The sequence below is a fragment of the Colossoma macropomum genome, unplaced genomic scaffold (genome assembly GCF_904425465.1).
Source record: "Colossoma macropomum unplaced genomic scaffold, Colossoma_macropomum, whole genome shotgun sequence".
NCBI classification, from domain to species: domain Eukaryota; kingdom Metazoa; phylum Chordata; class Actinopteri; order Characiformes; family Serrasalmidae; genus Colossoma; species Colossoma macropomum.
The window spans coordinates 18160328-18182605 of NW_023494810.1; the positions used below are offsets into that span (position 1 = coordinate 18160328).

Consider the following 22278-nt stretch of genomic DNA (forward strand, 5'->3'; position numbering starts at 1 on the left):
AAGTCTGTGCACACCACTGCACCACTCTGTCATGTTCTAGTGCAAGACAAATAATCATCACTGCTGGAATTCACATTATTATGAAAAATGTAGGTGTCAGTTGTGACCACAACATGAGAGAATAATTGGACTTGCGTATGTGTGTTTCTGTGTGTCAGTTAATATGGAAAATAATCCATCCATCCATCCATCATCTAAACCGCTTATCCTTCTGGGTCGTGGTGGGGTGCTGGAGCCTATCCCAGCTGTCATTGGGCAGAAGGCAGGATACACCCTGGACAAGTTGCCAGTCCATCGCAGGGCTGACAGACATACACACACTCACAACTAGGGGCAATTTAGCATGTCCAATTGGCCTGACTGCATGTTTTTGGACTGTGGGAGGAAACTGGAGTACCCGGAGGAAACCCACGCAGACACGGGGAGAACAGGCAAACTCCACACAGAAATGACCCTGGTCACCCGGCCGGGAATCGAACCCAGGCCCTTCTTGCTGTGAGGCGACAGCGCTACCCACTGCACCACCGTGCCGCCCGCATATGGAAAATAATAAAAAATAATAAAATAGTAAATCATTTATTAGTGTACGTAAAGGCCTTAATGGTGTTAAAAGGCATTAAAAGACTAATTATTTGTTTATCTGCACATTTTGAGTTTTTTTTATATTTATTTATTTTTAAGATTTTAAAATGTATTTTATTGTTTATTATTTTATTCATTTTTCATATTAGTAGACACTCAGTTGATGAGTGTATGTGTTTTGTTGGGGTTTGTGTGGTTAAAAAGATTCTGAGATTTGACATTTCTGGACATGGGACATTCTGCTACAGCATGAAGTTGTGTACCTCACTCAAATGAAACTTTGGTGAGCCATATCTGCAGACACTTCAAGCTTTGGATCCTGATTAAGGTTTGCAAGTAATGGTTGAATTTTTAAGTTGGTAATTAGGATGCTGTATTAATAAAGATTTTTGATTAGCTAAATTTATTTGTAGTCATATTTATACTTGAGTAAAATTTAACATTCAAAGTTATGACAGATATTATGTTTTAACATCATTAAGGTAGATTTTTAACAATGTTAAGGTAACGTTTACATATGGCCTCACTGCAGCCAAGTCCATATAAGCGCATATAAAAGAGGTTAAGTGTTTTGCAGTGTGTGTGAAATGGTGGGCACATGTAGGCCTCAGTGTTGGCAGACCAACCCAGCAAATGGGTGAAAATGTGTGCTAAAGATTTGGCCCACTGTAGGCTGCTCAGCATGGGGCCCTAACATGGGGCCCCAGTCAATCATGAAACTGGGGGCACATGCAGGGCTTCATGTTACACTAAGCCCTCATATGAGAGATAAAGAGGTGCAAGAAATGGAAAAGAAGTTTCTACATCTTTTGGCGACCCTTATTAAAAATAAATCTAAAAAAAAAGTTAAAAATGAGCAATAAAGTCTATTTCCATTATTAAATTATTATTTTATGTAAAACATTAAACTTGCAAATATGTTTAAATATGGTGCATATTTTTATTTCAAAGGGTTCTTCAAGCTGGAACAGCTGGAGTCCTTGTAGGTGAAAGAGAGCAGTCATAATATCAACTACAAAGAAGACAGACAGGGAGTGCTGAGAAAACAAAAGTTGACTGTGGTCTGTTTTTGTTGGACAACAAGTGGAAAGTCTTTTGTATAGTATGTATATTTATGTATTTAACCTGCTTAATGCTTTGGTGGTTCACCACATTGTGCTACCTGATCAGTTTGCTACTCATAAAACACAGTTTTAAAGTGGAAAGAAATACTGTTCATTGTCTAAGAAATATTTAAGCATTTGCATAAAATGATATGCACATGTTATATCTTAACTTTACGTGAAATGGTAAATAACATGAAGTGAAAAGATTTCTCAAGAATTTGCAATTCTGACTTTTACAGCTCAGCTTTTAGAAAATCCTTTTCTCATATAGATTTTAAACTTTGTTATAGAATTTAAGGAAATATTGGGAACATGAGCTAAATAGATGTATTTAGGTCTAAGTTGTAACTGAACTGACAAGTTTAACAAGATTTGAAGGAACCTTATTGTTAACTCTGACTAAATAATTAACACCATTGTGCTGTGGTGCGGACACAGCTGCAGTCAGATTGTCCTGCACATTGTTACGCAATCTCATCTCTGTATTTGTAGGCTCTGGTGGATCATCAGAGTTTTACTCCAAAACCTCTGGCTTTATTATGTCACCGTAAGCAATGCAGATGTTGTGGAGCACGGCTTAGTATGCCACAGCCTCTGGGCCAAAGACAGGGCTCACCTCAGGGCCTTAAAAAAGATGGAGCGCCAGCGTGTCTTTTGCATGCCAAATTCTCTTTAAATGATATTCCTGGCCCGTGAGAGCATGCTATTATAACAAGCCTGTATAGGGTTTGGCTCAGGCTCTCGGTAAAGGATAATGAGCTAGAGGTGCGCTGATACAGGGATAACCCTCATCTCCAAGGATGCACCTCCCTGCAGGTAGGTATTAGCCCTCTGTATATAAAGTGGTGCTCTTTAATAGCCTCACATCATGCACGGGCTCCGGATACCCAACAAAAATGTCAATGAAATGTTCTAGGTGGTTGCAGATGGCTTGCAGCTGGATCGAATGTAACAGCTTCCTATTTAAGTGACCGTGCATTGATGGATGGGGGTTTTATATGTATGTGACACCCGTCAATAACACCAACTGCCACTCTGAATGCTGGGGATCCGGCCAAGTGAGCAAACCCTGCTCCTACCACCTCCAGTGATGACTTTCCTGACTATCTCACTGCCAGCCCTACTCACTCTTTGTACGAAGTCATACACAGATGACTTGGGAATGGCAAAGGCTTGTGAGACCGCATGATAGAAGGCTGCATGTGCCAGTAGAGGATCACCAATACCTTAATGTCCCAGCTCCACTTATGTTCAGTTTCATGCCTTACAGTGAGGGAGGCAATGGTCTCCTGAGAGAGTCGGTGCTCAGCTTTGAGATCTGCACCATTGAAATACAGCTGCAGAATGGGTCCAGCCATATTCAGGTGACAGTATGATGTCAGCTTTTCACACTTTGAGTTCATGTACATAGTTTATAGTTGACGTGTGCTTACTTTATTTAATGTAGTTATGTTATAACTGAAGTTTGAGGGGAGGAGCATGGCTGAAACCCCTCCTTCTTTCAATCTAACGCCCTATAAATTCACATCCTCACCTTCCATTCCCGTGATGACGTGTTCGCAATCAGATCAGCTCTGTCTTGGATGAGCCTTATATTGCCACGGTTCTGTTTCTTTATTTTTCCCTCTGACTGGACTATTATTGGTTTGTTTGAAAATGCTGCCTGTATCCTGCTGCTCTCCTAGTCTATTGACCGTTCTTCGGCCACCGCTGATTTGACTCCTCTCGTGCCGTTGCCTTTACTCTCTCATCCCGTTCAGCTCTCAGTCCTGGGAGCCATGTCCTCTCGCCATTGTCAGTTTTTTGGGGGCTTAAAGATCTAGCAAGCAATCAAGTGATTCTCATCCAATGTTATAACTAAACAACCGTGCTGTTGCCAACAGGATCTTCCATGCCAGACTACCTCCTGCAGTGGCCAGAGAATCATCCAGTTGCCTCAGTCATCAAGCCCATCAACCCTCGTATGGACCAGCTACCTCCAACAGCCATTCCTGCTTCATGTTAATTTCATTCAGGTAATCTGCTTTATTCCCATTCCAACCCATTCGCCTGCCACATTTAACACAATCTTCACAATCCGGTGTCGACCAGAGGAGGATGGGTTCCCCTGTTGAGTCCTGGTTCCTCTCAAGGTTTCTTCCTCACTGGGAGTTTTTCCTTGCCACTGTCGCCCTTGGCTGGCTCATCGGGGGTTCAGATCCGGATGTCTGTTAAGCAGCATGCCAGTGTCGCACAGAATCAAATTCAAAATCAAACTCTGCAAATCAAAATCTACTCCATTTTTCTTCTCATCTTACATCCTTGATAGCAAACTACTTACTCCAACACCATACAAGGGGTCCATGTTACTAGACCTCTTTTCTGCCTAGACTGAACTTCTCTACCTAACCATACTATGCCTCAGATACCCAAATGCTAGACCATCTGACCAATCTCATTCTGAATCCAGCTTTTCCATATTCCGGTGGCATACAGTCTTACCAAGTTTTCGACCCAAGCTGCTACAGTTGTTATTTCAGAACCAGCTCTTCTTATCATGTGAAGATCACTCAGTCCCAGACGTCAACAGCTTTTGAGTTCATCCTGGAGCCTTTTGGGGATCTGGCCTTCTAGCTACAGGCAGAAGCTGCCCAGAACTCCAGCCCAAGTTCTCAGAGTTCTCCCCCCTCCCTCAATCAATTCTTCCTTATACTACCACCACATGTTGAAGGCATGGTCTGAACTCACAAATTTATTTACATAAACTTGACCTGACTGAAATAGATAGCGAGTTAAATAACAAGTTTTTATTGTTCAAGTCTGATTGTTCCTATAGAATTGTTATACACTTTGAGTTGTCTCCGCGGTATATAATATCATTAAACGATTCCAAGAATCTAGAGAAATCTCTGTGTGCAAGGGACAAGGCCAAAAACCAATATCGGCTGGCAGTGATCTTATAAACATATATGATTCTATAGTGGAAATCACTGCATGGGCTCAGGAACACTTCTGAAAACCACTGTCTGTGAACACAGTTTGTTGCTGCATCCACAAATGCAAATTAAAACTCTACCATGCAAAGAAGAAACCATACATAAACAGGGTCCAGAAACAGCACCACCTTCTCTGGGCACAAGCTCAATTAAGATGGACGGAGGCGAAGGGGAAAAGTGTTGTGGTCCAACAAAACAAATTCTGAAATTCTTTTTGGAAGGCATGGATACCATGTCCTCCGGGCTAAAGAGGAGAGGGATCATCTGGTTTATCAGTGCACACAGTTCAAAAGACAGTATCTATGACAGTGTGGGTGTGCATTAGTGCACATGACATGAGTGACTTGCACATCTGTGAAGGTAACATTAATGCTGAATGATGTATAAATGTTTTGGAGCAAAATATGCTGTCATCCAGATTACATCTTTTTCAGGGAATGCCTTGTTTATTTCAGAAAGACAATGCTAAACTACATGGGGAATGGGAAAACATTTCACTTTCAAAACTACAGCCGTTGTTTTCCTTAGTTCCCAAATCCTTATAGAGTGTTCTTAAAAGAAGAGGTGACGCAACACAGTGGTAAACTTGCCCCAGGCATCAAATTCCAAATGGGCATGTATTTTCCATAAAACAGGAACATTTCTCAATGTTTTCAATTTTCAATTAAATGTAGGGTTGATTTGCACATATATATGCCTCTGAGTTGAAAAAATCAGTAATTTCCTCAGCATGTGTTTTCTCTGAGCTGAGAAACTAAGATACAAAAAGTAAAAAATTTTGGTGAACGGAGCTGTTAACAAGTGGGCTTTTAATGAGCAAAGCTTTTAATGGAAGTGATATTGTGCCATACATCAAAAGATGTATGGGTCAAATGACACTGAAAAAGGTTTAAGATTGTTTTGAGAAAAGTTTTTGGCCTAAAATTGTTCTTTTTAAATACTGTGGTGACCCCGCCACTAGCTGTACTACCGTAGGAGTGTGGGAGGCCTGGCCATGCAAGGGGGCCATGCGAAGAGGAGAGACTTCATTATTAAAGTTGATATTATGCAAGGAGATGTGTCTGTGTGTTGCATGTGTTATTCTGTGCTGTGCTTTGGGTTGCTTAGGTGGTTTAAGTTTCTACCATGGAGTAGAATTGTATGGCTAGAAGTGATCTACCCACTATCCTGGCCGCTTGGTTGGTGCTGAGTAGTGGTTCTCTTTTGCTGCCTGTTCAATAAAAATGCTTTTACTTTTAAAGCACAATGTTTCCAGGACGTTCTTCTTCACTGATGCTACAATACATTCACCTCAGAAAGGTATATGTGGAGCAACATTACACAGAAAACACGTGTCAGCTGGTCATTTTGGATAGCAAGAAAAACGGTTATACTTGTGTTGTCGACATCATGACCTCTGGTTCCATGGGGGGTTTCTCCAAAAACTTAGACAATTCAAAGATCTGGGGCTGGATTCACAAAAGTTTTACAAAAAAGAAAATCTTCTTAAATGTGGATTTTTCTAACTTCATTCTTAACAAAAAATATATTGAATATATTGATATATTCCTGTGCCCATTTCCTGATAACACATTTTTAACACACTTTTAACACACAATGTGTTAAATCAGAAAACAGTATGACACAAAAAATGTTAAAACGGGTAAAAAAAGTGTGTTGTTATTTAACACACGACTTTTTAGAGTGTAAGCTCTGTTTTCTGAAGTTTTTGTTTGCCACGCTGAGAGGCTGAGAGGGGATCAGCTGATGATGAAGTGACATGCACAGGCACAGTCCATCTCTTGCTCAAACTTTAGGTAAATACACCCATACAAGAATTTATTTAACCTGAAGTCTTTTTACTTGCTTTTGCTGTGAAAGTGTAAGAAAAGTGAGAGCAGTGTGGATGCCAACAGACTAGCTTGCTAACCGGCATTTCTCATCGTCTGCATCTTAAAAAATAAAAAACAGGTTAAAATCAAGCTTTCAACAATGAATGAATTGTGTTTCAGAAACTACAGAAAATCAGATCAGAAGTGAGAACAAGTCACTAAGTTGCAAGTAACAAGTAAGTCTCAAGTCTTGATACTCAAATCCCAAGTCAAGTCTCAAGTCAAGATTCTAGCTGCTCAACAGTCCTGGGTTTTCTTTGCCAGATTTTTCGTTTCATGGTGCGCCAAATGTTTTCTATTGGTGAAAGGTCTGGACTGCAGGCAGGCCAGTTCAGCACCCGGACTCTTCTTCTGCGAAGCCATGCTGTTGTGATGGATGCAGTATGTGGCTTAGCATTGTCTAGCTGAAACATGCAGGCCTTGCCTGAAAGAGACGTCAGGATGGGAGCATATGTTGTTCTAAAACCTCTATATACTGTTCAGCATTGATAGTGACTTTATAGATGTGTAAGCTGCCCACACCATAGGTACTAAAGCAGCCCCATACCATCAAAGATGCAAGCTTTTGAACTGTGTGCTGATAACAAGCTGGATGGTCCCTCTCCTCTTGAGTCCAGAGGACACAGTATCCGTGGTTTCCAAAAAGAATGTCAAATTTTTATTCATCTGACAACAGAACAGTTTTCCATTTTGCCTCAGTCCATTTTAAATGAGCTTTAGCCGAGAGCAGACGGTGGTGTTTTTGGATTGTGTTGACATATGGCTTCTTCTTTACATGATACAGCTTTAATGTGTATTTGTGGATTGCACGGCGAACTGTGTTCATAGACAATGATTTCTGGAAGTGTTCCTGAGCCAATGCACTGATTTCCAGTACAGAATCATGCCTGTTTTCGTAATGCAGCACCACCTAAAGGCCCGAAGATCACAAGCATCCAATGACTGCCAGCTTTGTCCCTTGCATACAGGGATTTCTCTAGATTCTCAGAATCTTTTGATGTTATTATGTACTGTAGATGGTGGGATATTCAAAGTCTTCACAATTTTATGTTGTAGAACATTTTTCTGAAATTGTTCCACAATTTTTAGATGCAGTTTTTCATAGATTGGTGAACCTCTGGCCATCTTTGCTTCTGAGAGACTCTGCCTTTCTAAAATGCTCTTTTATACCCAATCATGTGAGTTAGTTACAAATTGCTCTTCCAGCTGTTTTTTATTAGTACCGCTTACTTTTCCAGCTTTTTGTTGCCCTGTCCCAACTTTTTTGAGATGCGTTGCTACCATTGTGTTCTTAATGAGTTAATATTTTTCATGAAATGGTAAAATGTCTCACTTTCAACATCTGATGTGTGTTCTATGTTCTATTGTGAGTAAAATATGGGTCTATGAGATTTGCAACAAATTGCATTCTGTTTTTATTTACATTTTGTTATTAACTTTTTTTACCCTTCCAACTAAAATACAAAATCCTTGGTGCACAGCTAACCATGACAGACATAATGGTTTACACAAAGAGTACTACACTGAACATTAAAAGAATTTTAAAAGTACTGTTAAGTTCAAACCGCGACCCAGAAGGATAAGCGGTTTAGATGATGTATGTATGTATGTATGTATGTTAAGTTCAATTTAAAAAAAAACTTCATATTTGAAGAATAAAAACCAGCTCAGCCAACTAAAAAAACTTTTAGTTTGAATTGAATTTAGACGACAACAGAAACCAAAACAACTGAACTGAACAAAGTTTACAGAAAAGACAGCAAAATGATGGTGAATGTACAAAGCTGAAGTTGACTTTTTTCACCGGCAGTTTCTTATCTGAATTTTCTATGCCATTATAAGGTTGTATGACAAATTGCAGTATGAAGCTGGTGAATAAAAAGTCAACTTCAGCCTCTGTTTCACCTGCAGAAGCTGCTAAATTCGGTCAAATAGAGAGAGCACTGTTTCTTTTGTTTTGCTACCATGAGGAAAATTGTCAATGAGAAATGAGGTGAACTGGTAAGTTTCTCCAGAAAGAGTTTAAGGGCTGAGTGAGGGCTTGTTGATGCTATTGATGCTTCACTTGTTTCTAGCTTATGGAGGCGAATTTGAATTCTGACATTCCAGAATTAATAAGCCGAGCATAAGCACAGTAACAGTATTTGAGGACGCTGTTGTATATTAAATTTATGGCAGGAAACAAATCCATTCAGATCAAAAGTAACCGACTGTGTAGCAGTCTGCAGTTAGACGCCTCTCCATGTTTCTTCCACTTTGTGCCTCGAGTCTTTCCAAATCATGAGCCTCAAGTCCGAGTCAAAGTCAGGGTCCATGGTGTTCATGTCAAAGTCGAGTCGCAAGTCCTTCTTGATTCCAAGACATATGACTCGAGTCCACACCTCTGCAGAAAATACATTTCAACGTATTGTAGCATTTCATTTTTTGACTAAATCTGATTATTTTATTTTTTTTGGCCTTTCTGCAAAACAAGCACCACCATTAGAGTCTGACTCCTTAATCATTCCTGAATGCCCATGTTTAATGATCCAAACAACTCCTGAAGAATAAAATTATGTTCAACCCACAATTATTTTCAATATATCAAATATCTTGTTTCACTGAAATATATTATGCCAAGGAAGAAAAACACATTCTGATTTTCAGTTCACATTTGCTTTAAACTAGATAGAACACTCTTCACTATTAATTCATAACAGTACCAGACACGCTGTGACATCACAATATAAAAACTCATCGTAGGTTCACTGGTCATCGTAGACATCGTGACCTCTGAACAACTTATTCTCAAAGTCTCCCAAGTCTTTATGCAGCAGTTTTGTGTATGGTTTATGGAGTGATTAGTCTAATTGTGAGATTTTGGTTAAATTTATAGACCACTAGTTTCCTGTGGACACTTTTAGATCCCCTTTAGGAAACCACCAAATGCATCTGGAATCAGTCCCAGAACACCTATTAGAATCATTTACTCTCAGCCAAACTGAGGTAAAATATCTAGATAGCCAAGTAGCTGTCTTGCTTTGGCTTTTAACTTCTTATCTTATGAGTCCTAAGTAATCCATTGTAATGATGATTTTAAACATATTCAGCATCCTAGCAGAACATGTGAGAATACGGAAGTATCAATACTGTAAATCAGGGGCGCATAACTCCAATCCTGAAGGGCCAGTGTCCAGCACGGTTTGGAGGTTTCTCTACTCAAACACTATACCGGCCAATTAACAGTAAAGTGTATGCCAGTGTGTTTGAGTAGGTCAATCACCAAACTATACTGGATACTGGCCTTCAAGGACCGGAATTTTCCAACCCTGCTGTAGCGTCTGGGTGAAGAAGAACCAGAGAAAGGCATAGTTTGTACTCAGAAAACAGTCTTTTATTAAAACAGTCATAAATTCCAAATGAAAATACCACCTAAGATGATAAACTTGTTTTGAAAACAAGAGGATGTGATGCACAAAGAGCCAAACAAGACTATTAGACTTTTGGAGAGTTTGAAGCATTATCTGATTATCACTGAGCTGGATAAATGTGCACTCACTTTACTGAGGGCCTAATTTTTAAGAGCACAATACAGAGAGAAATTGGTGATAGTTTAAAGTGGTTTTGGGTGGGGATGGGGGTCATTTTATGACAGTTTCAGTCGCATCTGAAAACTTAAAAAAAAAAAAAAAGATTATCAGGTGGGGTGGTGGGTGGTGGGGGCTGCTTAAGGGATGCTATAGGGACCCAGTTATGTGGTAGCAATAACTGTGAGGTAGTCTTTAAAGGCCATATACTTTGGATGTCCCATTTGAATCACCACTGCTGTCACATTACACACTGAATCACTTTAAATGACTTTGTTTGCATCTAAATGCTTTAATCATACAGATTGGAACTCCCCTTTAATTCTAGCTGAAAAACTAAAATCCAGTAGTGTTACCTTTTGCACATTTTTACTTTAGTCAGAAAAAATGTAACATATGAAGTGAAAATTCTTTTTTTGGTGGAAATCTATCTACACAGAAAGCTTAATGACAGTAATTCCATATTTTGATTGACAGCGCCTTTTCACTTTAAGTTTTTTAAAGATTGGAATAATAATGATTTTGTCATGATGGTCACACTCACTTTAAAGATAGTACAGTGTAAATAGAAATTTTTACACACAAGTTTTACACCATTTCAAACAATGTGACACATTGGCACATACAGACAGACTTTCAGATTTCCTTACAAAAGATTTTGAATGCTTCGTAGCAACATCTTTGAAGTTCAAGAACGTTAAAAATATATCCAACTTTCTGACATCCCCTTTGCGTTTGCCTTATGTGTATGAGGTATACTTGATATTTTATGCAGGTGTCACAGAGGAGACTTCTGTCTTGGATGTAGACACCTCAGATCCATCATCAACCTTCTTTCCAAAGAGCTGCATGATGCATGAGCGGAACTACAAAGAGAGAAAGAGAATCTTGATTGTGGAACAATCCTGAATTGGCAATTTTATGTGATGGGTTATCTGATGAAGTAAGAGAGGCATTTTCAATAGCAAAGACCTACTTGACGATTCATGAAGACATATATAATGGGGTTGTAGATGGTGGCGCTCTTTGCAAAGTAGGCGGGCATGGCAGCTGCTAGTGGGTGGAAGGCATAGCCGGGGTTAGCAGCTGCAAAGCAGGCAAAGAAAGTGTAAGGACCCCAGCAGAAGCAATAGGCAAGGATCATGACCACCACCATCCTGGACACTTCTTTCTCAGCCTTTTGTGTGGATTCTGAATCTTTTTGTTGCTGAGCGACCTGTCAGAGGAAAGAACAATTACCAAATTTCGAAAAAGACACTTCTGAAATAAATTTTTGGAAAGTTTTGTTTCCAGTGAAACAACTTACAGCACGGATGGCCAACCACACTGCAATGTAGCAGAGAATAATAATTCCCAAGGGGATGATGCAGCAGGTGATCATCAACACAATCATGTAGGACTGGACTCCAGGATCTTTACTTCCACTGAACACATCAGGTCCACAGGAGGTCTTCAGACCATGAGGCCAGTACCTGTCAGGCAAATAAACAAAAGATCATTCTTTGTGTCCCCCCACACTGTAAAGTTATCTTGAAAATCAACACTTCACACACTGCAAAAAGTTTGAAAGAAGATCCTACCTGCTCCATCCAAAAATGGGAGGTGCACACCAGAAGGAGGACCAGACCCAAGTGAAGACAATGCCAGCAATTGCCATTTTGCCATCAAACTTCACATTACCAAAAGGTTTGCACACCACCACCCATCTCTCCCATGATATGACTGTCAGAGACCATAGACCAGCAATTCCTGATGAGTTCATAGTGAACATAAAACAATCACAGAACAGTTGCATTGCAGTTTGGTTGCTTTGCTATTGTGTCACTCAGTGCTTACATCTTTGATCTTGAGTCCACTTACCACAAGTAGCAACTGTGTAACCCTCAAAAACACACAATGGGTGTCCAAGGATGAAGTAGCCGAAGAACTGGTTGCAGACACTGATGGTGCTGGCCAACAGTGTCTCTGCAAGATCAGCCACAGCAAGGTTGACCAAAATCCAGTTGAGAGGGTGACGAAGTTTTTTAAACTTGGCTGTGGCAACCAGTACCAGGCCATTGGTGAAGGTTGAGGCGACGACCACAAAAAACATCCATAATGTAGCAATATTGTACACCCATCTTGGGGCAATGTGGTAATTGGGTCCCTCAAAGGGATCTGTAAATAGAAGAGGGGAAGAATGTCATTCATGTGTCATCCAGCAAGTTTCCATCCTTTCAGATAAATATAATTATCATCAACAGGTGCAGCATTGTGTCCTGACCAATTTTAGATTAAGGGTCCTAGTCACACACAGAAACTGGGGTGGGGGGTGGGAGTGGGGGTAATTTGACTTGAAGCAGAAAAAAATGCGTTTAGAATGACTTTTCGATTAAACCAACGAATAATAAATAACAATTCAAGAACTGTTTTGACTTCCTTTTGTCCAGGTTGCATTTAAGCAACATGGCTGAAAGGGCCTTTAACACAAAGCTAAAGATAAGATGTTTTTAAAATGGGTGTAGCTTATATATAATATTTATTTAGTTAAACAGCAAAACTACATTTTAAGTTTGTGAGCTAAATTGTAACGGTTAGTCTGATTCCAGCAAGTATAGCCTTTTATTCTGGCCTGTTTTTGCCGCTTGCCACTAGCATCACTACAAACTTGTGCAAAACACTCCCAGAGTGCTTTCTTTCTCAGAGGATAAACACATGCCGAGAATCTGAATGAATTGTTAGTAGAATACAACCACTTTCTCTTCATTACTAAAAAGAAGTGAAGGAAAATTCCCCTCATGGTGGCCAGTTACATTTCTGTACTGGCTGGTGCCACCCCTGCCCACCCCTAGACATGCCTGTGGACTGTATTGTACATTGGGCATACCATACGATTAAACTGTAATTTGACTGAATGTTTTCAGTGCAGCTTACGGCACCAATGCATGCTTCTGCTTTTTTCTCACCTTTTGTGTTATTGCTGTTGGTGTATGTGAAGACTGAATCCCTCGTTGTGTTCTCGTTGTATCTCCTGGCTGTGAAGATGACATTTCCCCACTCCTCTGCCATTTTTAAACAAAAGCCTTAAAGCAGGCTATTTGAAGAAATGAAGATAGTTATTACACAGAAACTCTTCGCCGCTCATTAAAAGTATACTTATATATATAAAAATCTCCTAGATTTTTTTTACCTGTTGTGTTTCTTCTGGTTGGCCTCTCCTTTGTTTCTTTACCTTCTCCTTTGTGGTAGAGTTGGCATCCAACAGCTTTACACTGAGGGTTTGTGGCATTTTATACCAGCTTACTTTGACAAAGATTAGCACACTGACCAGCTGAAATAAGGTCATGGTGGGAGGTGGGCCTCTTATTGAAGGGAATGTGTCATTTGTCCTCACAAATCTTCCTGCAAAGCTTGAGTCTTAAAGCAACATTCTGCACCTTGCGCATGTGCCAGCACACCCAGGGGACCAAGCACACTTTATACACTCATGCATACATGCCCTAGGTCAAGCAGAAGCCAGCATTTCAGTCTGAGGTTAATCTGCCTTGGATAAGAAGTGCTTTTAGTGTCAGGATTCAGGAGAATTTGCTTAGCCCCATAAGAATGAAAGCGGAAATTACATTTGACTGGCTTCTTTCATTGGAGGACCTGTAAGTATCTTTAAAACTCTAAATCCTGTGAGGCACAAGCAGCTTCCGTGTGTGGGTTCATTATTCTTAAAAGTCCTCAAGCTTAAATGGCAGTTATTACATACAGATCAGAAAGGCAGTGGAGAAATGTAGAAATTCAGACCTGTTAGTAAAAAAAAAAATGCCATAGCTTAGCCATAGAGGACACCTATCAGCAGGGATTTTGCATGTGGAATAAAAACAGACCTGGAGAGATGAAAGTGTTTTCAATTTGCTGCATTTATTTTCATCACAAGAAAAATAGAACCATATTATATACTGTACATAAGCATATATCTATTTAGTTTTTTTGTGATTTTTGTTTTCATGCAAGATGGCTACAAAAGGTATTTAAAGTTACATTAGCGGTATTACACAATGAGTGGGTGTGAAGTCACAATTGATTTCACCGCAGAGGTGATTTGTTCATTAGCCTAGATTCCTTTGTGTTGACTCGCAGTGCTGTGTAAAGGCAAATACTCATTGACTGTAGTGACATAATTGCATCTGCACTTATTGCTTGTTCTTTTCTTTACCACCAACAGTGAATGGCTCTATTATAAAATGTGTATTGTATATTCATGAAAGGTACCTGGAAGCCAGTTTACCAGCCAGTCATGCCTTTTGGTGAGAGAATACTGTTAACCAGAGTTATAAATAAACTCTGGTGCTATTCAACATCAGACTGAGCAATTTTGAGTAATCAATGCTTTTACACACACACTGTCATACTACTTTTTCTTCATCACACTCTGGCAAATGACAAGGAATAGAGAGAAAAACTATTATGAAAATGTTGAAGATACAAGGAATATAAAAAGTTTCGTTTTGAGTTTGTTTTCCACGTCCTTAAGACTTGAATCAAATTTATGAGGTATAATTGTTATTTTATGCAGGTGCCACAGAGGAGACTTCTGTCTTGGATGTAGACACCTCAGATCCATCATCAACCTTCTTTCCAAAGAGCTGCATGATACATGTACGGAACTGCAAAGAGAACAAGAGAAATTTTTATTATGTCACAATCTTGGATAAACCATTTCTTGTCATTTGTTTAATTAAGGTAATGCTTATGGTCCTTAAACATTGTCTATGTATCTTCTAAAGTGGTAGTTACATATGTTCAATGGCAAAGACTTACTTGTCGGTTCATGAAGACGTAGATAATTGGGTTGTAGATTGTGGCGCTCTTTGCAAAGTAGGCAGGCATGGCTGCCGCTAGTGGATGGAAGGCATAGCCAGGGTTAGCAGCTGCAAAGCAGGCGAAGAAGGTGTAAGGACCCCAGCAGAAGCAATAGGCAAGGATCATGACCACCACCATCCTGGACACTTCCTTCTCGGCTTTCTGTGTGGATTCTGAGTCTTTCTGCTGCTGGGCAACCTGTTGTAGGAAAGCAAATTTACAGTGTTTAGCATTCTGTTATGAGCAGAAAGATCATTCTGAAGTAATTTTCTGAAGTTTTGTATCATGAACCTATGGGACTACTTACGGTGCGAATGGCCCACCACACGGCCAAGTAGCAGAGAATGATAATACCCAAGGGGATGAAGCAGCAGGTGATCATGAGCACAATCATGTAGGACTGGACCCCAGGGTCTTCACTTCCACTGAACACATCAGGTCCACAGGAGGTCTTCAGACCATGAGGCCAGTACCTGTCAGGCAAAAAGAGGATAAGTCCTCCAGTGTTCATTTAATGTCTTTAAATTCATACTTCATTAGAAGAGAAGATTCTACCTGCTCCATCCAAAGATGGGAGGTGCACACCAGAAGGCGGACCAGACCCAAGTGAAGACAATGCCGGCAGTAGCCATTTTGCCATCAAACTTCACATTACCAAAAGGTTTGCACACCACCACCCATCTCTCCCATGATATGACAGTCAGGGACCACAGACCAGCAATACCTAAAAAATAATGAGTAAGAGATTTTTGTTTGCTTTCCTCACATTTAGCTCAGAGACCACTTACCACAAGATGAAACAATTACAAAACAATTGCACATAAAGCCTGCATTTCAGTTTGGTTACTTTGCTTGTGTTAGGTCAGTACTTTATATGCTTGACCAAGAAGCCTCCACTTACCACAAGTAGCAACTGTGAAACCTTCGAAAACACACATTGGGTGTCCAAGGATGAAATAGCCGAAGAACTGATTGCAGACGCTGATTGTGCTGGCTAATAGTGTCTCAGCAAGATCAGCCACAGCAAGGTTGACCAAGATCCAGTTGAGAGGGTGACGAAGCTTCTTGAATTTGGCTGTGGCCACCAGTACCAGGCCATTGGTGAAGGTAGAGGCGACGACCACAAAGAGCATCCATAATGTAGAAAGATTGTACACCCATCTTGGGGCAATGTGATAGTTGGGTCCCTCAAATGGGTCTACAAAAAGAGATAAATATAAGCTGTTTTTAGTCCTACATTGAACAACTCCATAGCAGGAGCATGTCAGAGCAGTACTGTTTCACTGCATACAAGATTTTGATACTATATAAAAAATAGTGATTTATTGACTCATTGCTTTTCTCAAGCCACATTTCATTCATTTTAAAGGTGCTGTAATGATATTTCAGACTAACTATCATTCCCATGTTCAGTGGAGTCCCCTTAACCAACCCAACCCTGAACTACCTACCCTGCTTCAACAGACAGAATATTAATTAGCTGGCTGGCTAGCTATAGTGGGCAAGCACAAAACAGTGCATGCCAGGGGAAACTCTAGAACTGGAGCTGTAAAGTGGACTAGCAGTAGAGTAATGTAGACTACAGTGTCAAATTGCTCTCTTACCTCTGGTGTTATTGCTGTTGGTGTATGTGAAGGCTGCTTCCCGCGTTGTGTCATCACCCCGTCGCCTGGCTGCAAAAACAGCATCTCCCCATTGATCTGCCATCCTGAGGGGTATTTCAGGAGCTTTTGGTTAGTGCTTTGATTGTGTTGGCAGTTACACCTCAATCTTTTCTATATTTTCTTGCTCCCACTCCTTCCGTTTGTTCTTCTACACTCTGCTGTCTGTCATCAAAAGCACACCAATGGATTTCTAGTTCTTGTCAATGTGCTTTTATACCCAGCAACAGGATGCCTAGGCCAGATTAGAACAACCCTTGAATGAGATCAGGGTGGCAGAAAAACCCACGTGAAGTTATCAGGGACATGCGTTATGATAAACAACCTGGCATTAGGATTCTATTGGCTTAGGAAAGTAGCCTAAGCTACGATTGCTCCATGAAAGCTGGGGTGCCATCTTAGGTAAAGTATTCATTGTGCCACGAAGCTTTAACCTCAGCCAGTAGTCACCTCTAAACTGATTACAAGGCTGATCTGTGTTTTTTAGGGTGATGACCTGTAACTGAGATGTTGCAATATAAGATCTATGGCAACCTTGCATAGTTTGACAAGGAGAAGTGGTGGGCCTCTAGCCTAGCTTATCAGTATTATGAAATTTTAATTATGTTGGACAGCTTTTGCACAGACATGCGGTTAATGATGGATAAATGGCATGGAGGAATCTACATGTGCCATCTGAAACAAGATTTACATACTATATAGTTGCCAAGATGCATTTGCTGTTAAGGTTGCTTGCGATTCTTGCAGTTTGAAGGGAAAGCAAAGGGGTAACTAGGACAACCTCTTTTTCTTTGCCAATATACACATCATACACTGTGCAGCAAAGATTTTGTTCTTGCAGTTAGTAGACATTCAAGGAGAAGGCATCATTTTAGTTTGCTGCAAGCGTTTATTTTCATAAGAAATGAAATAGAACCACATATACTGTACATAGGCATTTATCTATCCTTTTTTTGTCTTTTTGATTTGCATGCAAGGAGGCTATAAAATTAATTAAAAGTTTCAGTGGTATTATTACATAAGGAAACATTAATCTACAGTTGTTTTTACATCTGCTAACAGTGAGTAGGTTTACTGCAGATTGCATGCCGCATGTGGCAAAACACTGCCCACTTGCGTGATTGTCAGAAGACAATGCATGTGATTGTGTGAATGCTGAGAACCATCACAAAATCAAAAATTAATTAAGCTGTACTGTTCAGTCACAGCCACAAACATATTGAGAAAGTAATGCATTTACACATAGTCTTGAAACAAGGTATTGCTCCCTCATTCCAGGAGAACAATCAGTAGTATTTTTAGCCACAAGCATTGAACACACATGAAAATAATTGCAGATATTTGAAGACAAATAAAAAATGGATTTTTATGGTTTTCCATTTCCTGTGAGCTGGATTCATTGTACTAGGTATACTTTTGGTGTTTATGCAGGTGCCACAGAGGAGACTTCTGTCTTGGATGTAGACACCTCAGATCCATCATCAACCTTCTTTCCAAAGAGCTGCATGATGCATGAGCGGAACTGCAAAGAGATAAAAAGGAAGATGATTATAGTACAATCCTGAATCTGCCATTTCATGTGATGTGTTACTTGATGCCTGTGAAGTAAGAGTGGCATTTTCAATAGCAAAGACCTACTTGACGATTCATGAAGACATATATAATGGGGTTGTAGATGGTGGCGCTCTTTGCAAAGTAGGCGGGCATGGCAGCTGCTAGTGGGTGGAAGGCATAGCCGGGGTTAGCAGCTGCAAAGCAGGCAAAGAAAGTGTAAGGACCCCAGCAGAAGCAATAGGCAAGGATCATGACCACCACCATCCTGGACACTTCTTTCTCAGCCTTCTGTGTGGATTCTGAGTCTTTCTGCTGCTGGGCAACCTGTTGGAGGAAAGATTAATTACTCAACTCACTTTCGTCTTCTGGGTTCAAAAAGATACTACTGAATGCAAGTTTTGCCTGCTGAACCAATGAGAAAATGAGAAAACGTACTGCACGGATGGCCAACCACACTGCAATGTAGCAGAGAATAATAATTCCCAGTGGGATGAAGCAGCAGGTGATCATCAGCACAATCATGTAGGACTGGACTCCAGGATCCTCACTTCCACTGAACACGTCAGGTCCACAGGAGGTCTTCAGACCATGAGGCCAGTACCTGTTTAGGTAGAGAAACAAAGGCTCGTCTTTTGCATGCTTACATGTTTTAAAGCAAATATCCTTATAATTAACACTGATTGATGATTAAGACAACACACAAAGTTCATGGAAGGATGATCCTACCTGCTCCATCCAAAAATGGGAGGTGCACACCAGAATGCAGCCCAGGCCCAGGTGAAGACAATGCCAGCAGTTGCCCATTTACCATCGAACTTAACATTTCCAAAAGGTTTGCACACCACCACCCATCTCTCGAATGAGATGACAGTCAGAGACCACAGGCCAGCAATACCTGAGGGATTAGTCAGGGAACATGAAACAATTACAAAACAATTGCACATAAAATCAGCATTTCATTTTGGTTGCTTTGCTTGTGTCGGCACTCATATGCTTGATCAAGAAGCCTTCACTTACCACAAGTAGCAACTGTGTAACCTTCGAAAACACACATTGGGTGTCCAAGGATGAAGTAGCCGAAGAACTGATTGCAGACGCTGATTGTGCTGGCTAATAGTGTCTCAGCAAGATCAGCCACAGCAAGGTTGACCAAGATCCAGTTGAGAGGGTGACGAAGCTTCTTGAATTTGGCTGTGGCCACCAGTACCAGGCCATTGGTGAAGGTAGAGGCGACGACCACAAAGAGCATCCATAATGTAGAAAGATTGTACACCCATCTTGGGGCAATGTGATAGTTGGGTCCCTCAAAGGGATCTGTGAATAAAGAACAACAGGTGTTAAAGCTATTTTCCACTCTTACAACAGCTATCCAACTGACCATTTTCTAAAACATATAGACCCTAAATACACCACCAGCACAATTTCAGTTTGTTTTACAGGGATTCTGTAGGGTATGCCCACTAAGTAACAGCAAATTTGTTAACTTATTTGATACATTTTCTTGAACCAATTTACTACTAACTTCCCCCATTCCATCCCTACCCTGAACTATTCCCTGTCCTGTTTTAACCAACCAGATGATAATTAGCTTGCTAGCTAGCTAGTTAGACCATGAAGAGACAAACCTATGCAGTGCAGGGGGAACCCTAAGTTTTGAGTTGTGGACTATAGTGTGTGAGACAACATTCTCACCTCTAGTGTTATTGCTGTTGGTGTATGCGAAGGCTGTGTCCCGAGTTGTGTCATCTCCCCGTCTCCTTGCTGCAAATATGGCATCTCCCCATTGCTCTGCCATCCTGTGGGGTTGTTCAGGGGTTTTCAGTTGGTGCTCTGGTTGCTGGCCTGATCACCCCTCCACCAGTTCTATGTTATATCTGCTTGTTCTCACTACTTCAGTTTGGTCTCCCCTCTGCTATCTCCCACTAAATGGCACCAACAGATGTCTGGTCCTTGTTTATGTGCTTTTATACCTACCAAACAAGGCCTAGGCTGAGTTAAGGTTTCCCACAATTAGGTCATAATTGGTATCTGTGCCCACTTGAGGCATGCGTTACTGCTGAAAAAAAAAGGATGCAATTACGATTCTATTGGCTTACAAAGATCTAAGCTACTTCTCTACTAGAAGTAGGATTTCTATAGGTTATAGATGAAGTGTACACATTGTGCCATGGAGCTTTAGGCAGGCTAGTTAGACTCCTTTATACTGATTAAATGTTGACCAGTGGTCTCCAAGGTGACCATATGTGCTCTCTTGCAATTACTTAGATAGCTAGAAACATACTTGCTGACCAAATAGACTTTGATGGATTCAGTTGAGTACCAATGCTCTACAGTTTGGTAATATGAGTTTTAATTAGTCAGGTTGCAGGATGAGTAGACCAAGACTAAAAGTGAATTTCAAGTAGACAGTCTCTACTCAGAGTGTAATTCAGTCTAAAATTGGGTTTATGCACTGTTTGAGCCTTAGTACAGCAATTACATGCTTAATCACATTAAACATTTAATAAATTCCTGGGTGTGTAGAACTCCACCATGACATACTTTAATTCATGTCTGTTCCACAGAGAGTATATGAGACGGGAATGCAGTTTAAGTTTTAACTGGGCTCAAATTGGCTTATTCGGACAACTCAGGTGCCCAGCTACTCTGCACGAAGATACTAATTACTATCGACAAGGATGCAGTCAAACCTTCCTAATCCCCCATAGCTGATGGTTTAGGTTAGGGAAAGTAACCTCATATTGGCTTTTTAGGTGAAAGGGAAGGGCAGTAAAAACAGTTAAAAAGCATAGGGCTCCAAGACAAGGATAATAACAAACAGAATCCTAGAGTTTTCTTCTCTGTTTCTCTGTGCACTATGGGCCTTATCTGTCTGAATAGAAATAGATTAGAATTGTTTAATATGCATTATGTATTTGCGATAACTAGAGGTTCAAAGAACAAAAAAAAAATCATAAGTGAAGGGCAAGTGTCTCCAAGGAGCCTTAGTGTTTCTTCACTTTTATCTGTGACCAAACTGTTATTGCTCAAACAAACACTCACCTGCCACTGACCAGTAAAACGTTACCCTGTTACTAGCATCCCCCAACAAGGCTGGAATTCTAGACAGCTAGACTGTGAATTTAAGCCTCTGAACCCAGCCTCTAATAAGTTATAACAGTTTTAATGAAATACACCTTATGCTGATTGCAGGCCAATATAAAACTAATTTAATCATATTTGTTCATAAACAGTTGACTATGAGGTCCTTATCATTGGTGTCTTTCATCTTTGTATACTATCAGTCAAAAATAATTGTCCACATGTACATATGCCATACATTGATGTTTACCAACTGCTTATCCTGACTGTTCACTTGAAAACACAACAAATGATGGTTATTCAAGGAAGACAATGCAAGGTGCCAGACAGTTCAACAGGTGAAATTCAGGCACAATTTAAATCCTATTGAGATTATGTTGGGAACTTTGTTGTACTTTGGGAAATGCGTGAAGAAGAAAAATCCAATGGTCTGTGGACAGTAGTGAAAAATGTTTGGAAAGCAATTGCTTTAAATCATTTTGAAAACTTTAGGCAGTATTAGAGGTGAGTATGAGTCAATACCGAGACACATCAGGTTCAAGTCAAGACTAAGCCTTGGAGTGGTAAGAGAGACAAGGTAGAGATCAGATTAAGATTTTTTTCAAAATATCAAAAATAAAGGGTACACAATGTACATCCATTTTTATTATTAAATTAAAATGTAATAACAGTAATAATAACATTCCAATCTGCCCTCAAGGGATGTTTGAATTTTAGAACCAATGAACATCGACAAACAAATAGTTCCCAGTTAAACCGCCATTGTAAGGATCGACTAGATCCTCATCTGGCAGCAAACATATATAATTTAAATATGTAGAGAGTGGACTGTTGATCTTCAATTTTGACAGAAACAAAACCAGTACCAAGTTACATCGCAAAACGTTGCAATAGCTAAGTAAATGCAGATTCAGTGTACAATGCAATTTAATTTGCTCATTTAAAAATGTTCCTTTCACTAATTAATTCCTCATCAGTGTGCCCACCAGTGACATACTAAAGCTTATACTTGTTACATTCCAGGTTACTATGAGGCAGGTTAAGGTTTGACA

General features: G+C 40.2%; 3 protein-coding genes across 3 annotated transcripts; all 3 read right to left on the reverse strand.

Moving 5' to 3' along the window:
* Positions 1 to 10867: 10867 nt before the first annotated feature.
* Positions 10868 to 13293, reverse strand: LOC118799273 (red-sensitive opsin-like). The gene is made up of 6 exons (XM_036559011.1): positions 13046 to 13293; positions 11961 to 12257; positions 11681 to 11849; positions 11407 to 11572; positions 11077 to 11316; positions 10868 to 10966 (listed from the first exon to the last, which is right to left on the reverse strand). Exons 1-6 carry the CDS (start codon positions 13146 to 13148, stop codon positions 10868 to 10870), a joined length of 1074 nt encoding a protein of 357 aa, XP_036414904.1. The 5' UTR covers positions 13149 to 13293.
* A 1342-nt stretch (positions 13294 to 14635) lies between these two features.
* On the reverse strand, positions 14636 to 16637 carry LOC118799332 (red-sensitive opsin). The gene is made up of 6 exons (XM_036559100.1): positions 16535 to 16637; positions 15832 to 16128; positions 15486 to 15654; positions 15238 to 15403; positions 14889 to 15128; positions 14636 to 14734 (listed from the first exon to the last, which is right to left on the reverse strand). The coding sequence occupies exons 1-6, from the start codon at positions 16635 to 16637 to the stop codon at positions 14636 to 14638; spliced, it is 1074 nt and encodes a 357-aa protein (XP_036414993.1).
* A 1377-nt stretch (positions 16638 to 18014) lies between these two features.
* opn1lw1 (opsin 1 (cone pigments), long-wave-sensitive, 1) lies at positions 18015 to 19940 on the reverse strand. Its single transcript, XM_036559015.1, has 6 exons — positions 19838 to 19940; positions 19163 to 19459; positions 18872 to 19040; positions 18581 to 18746; positions 18230 to 18469; positions 18015 to 18113 (listed from the first exon to the last, which is right to left on the reverse strand). The coding sequence occupies exons 1-6, from the start codon at positions 19938 to 19940 to the stop codon at positions 18015 to 18017; spliced, it is 1074 nt and encodes a 357-aa protein (XP_036414908.1).
* Positions 19941 to 22278: the final 2338 nt, after the last annotated feature.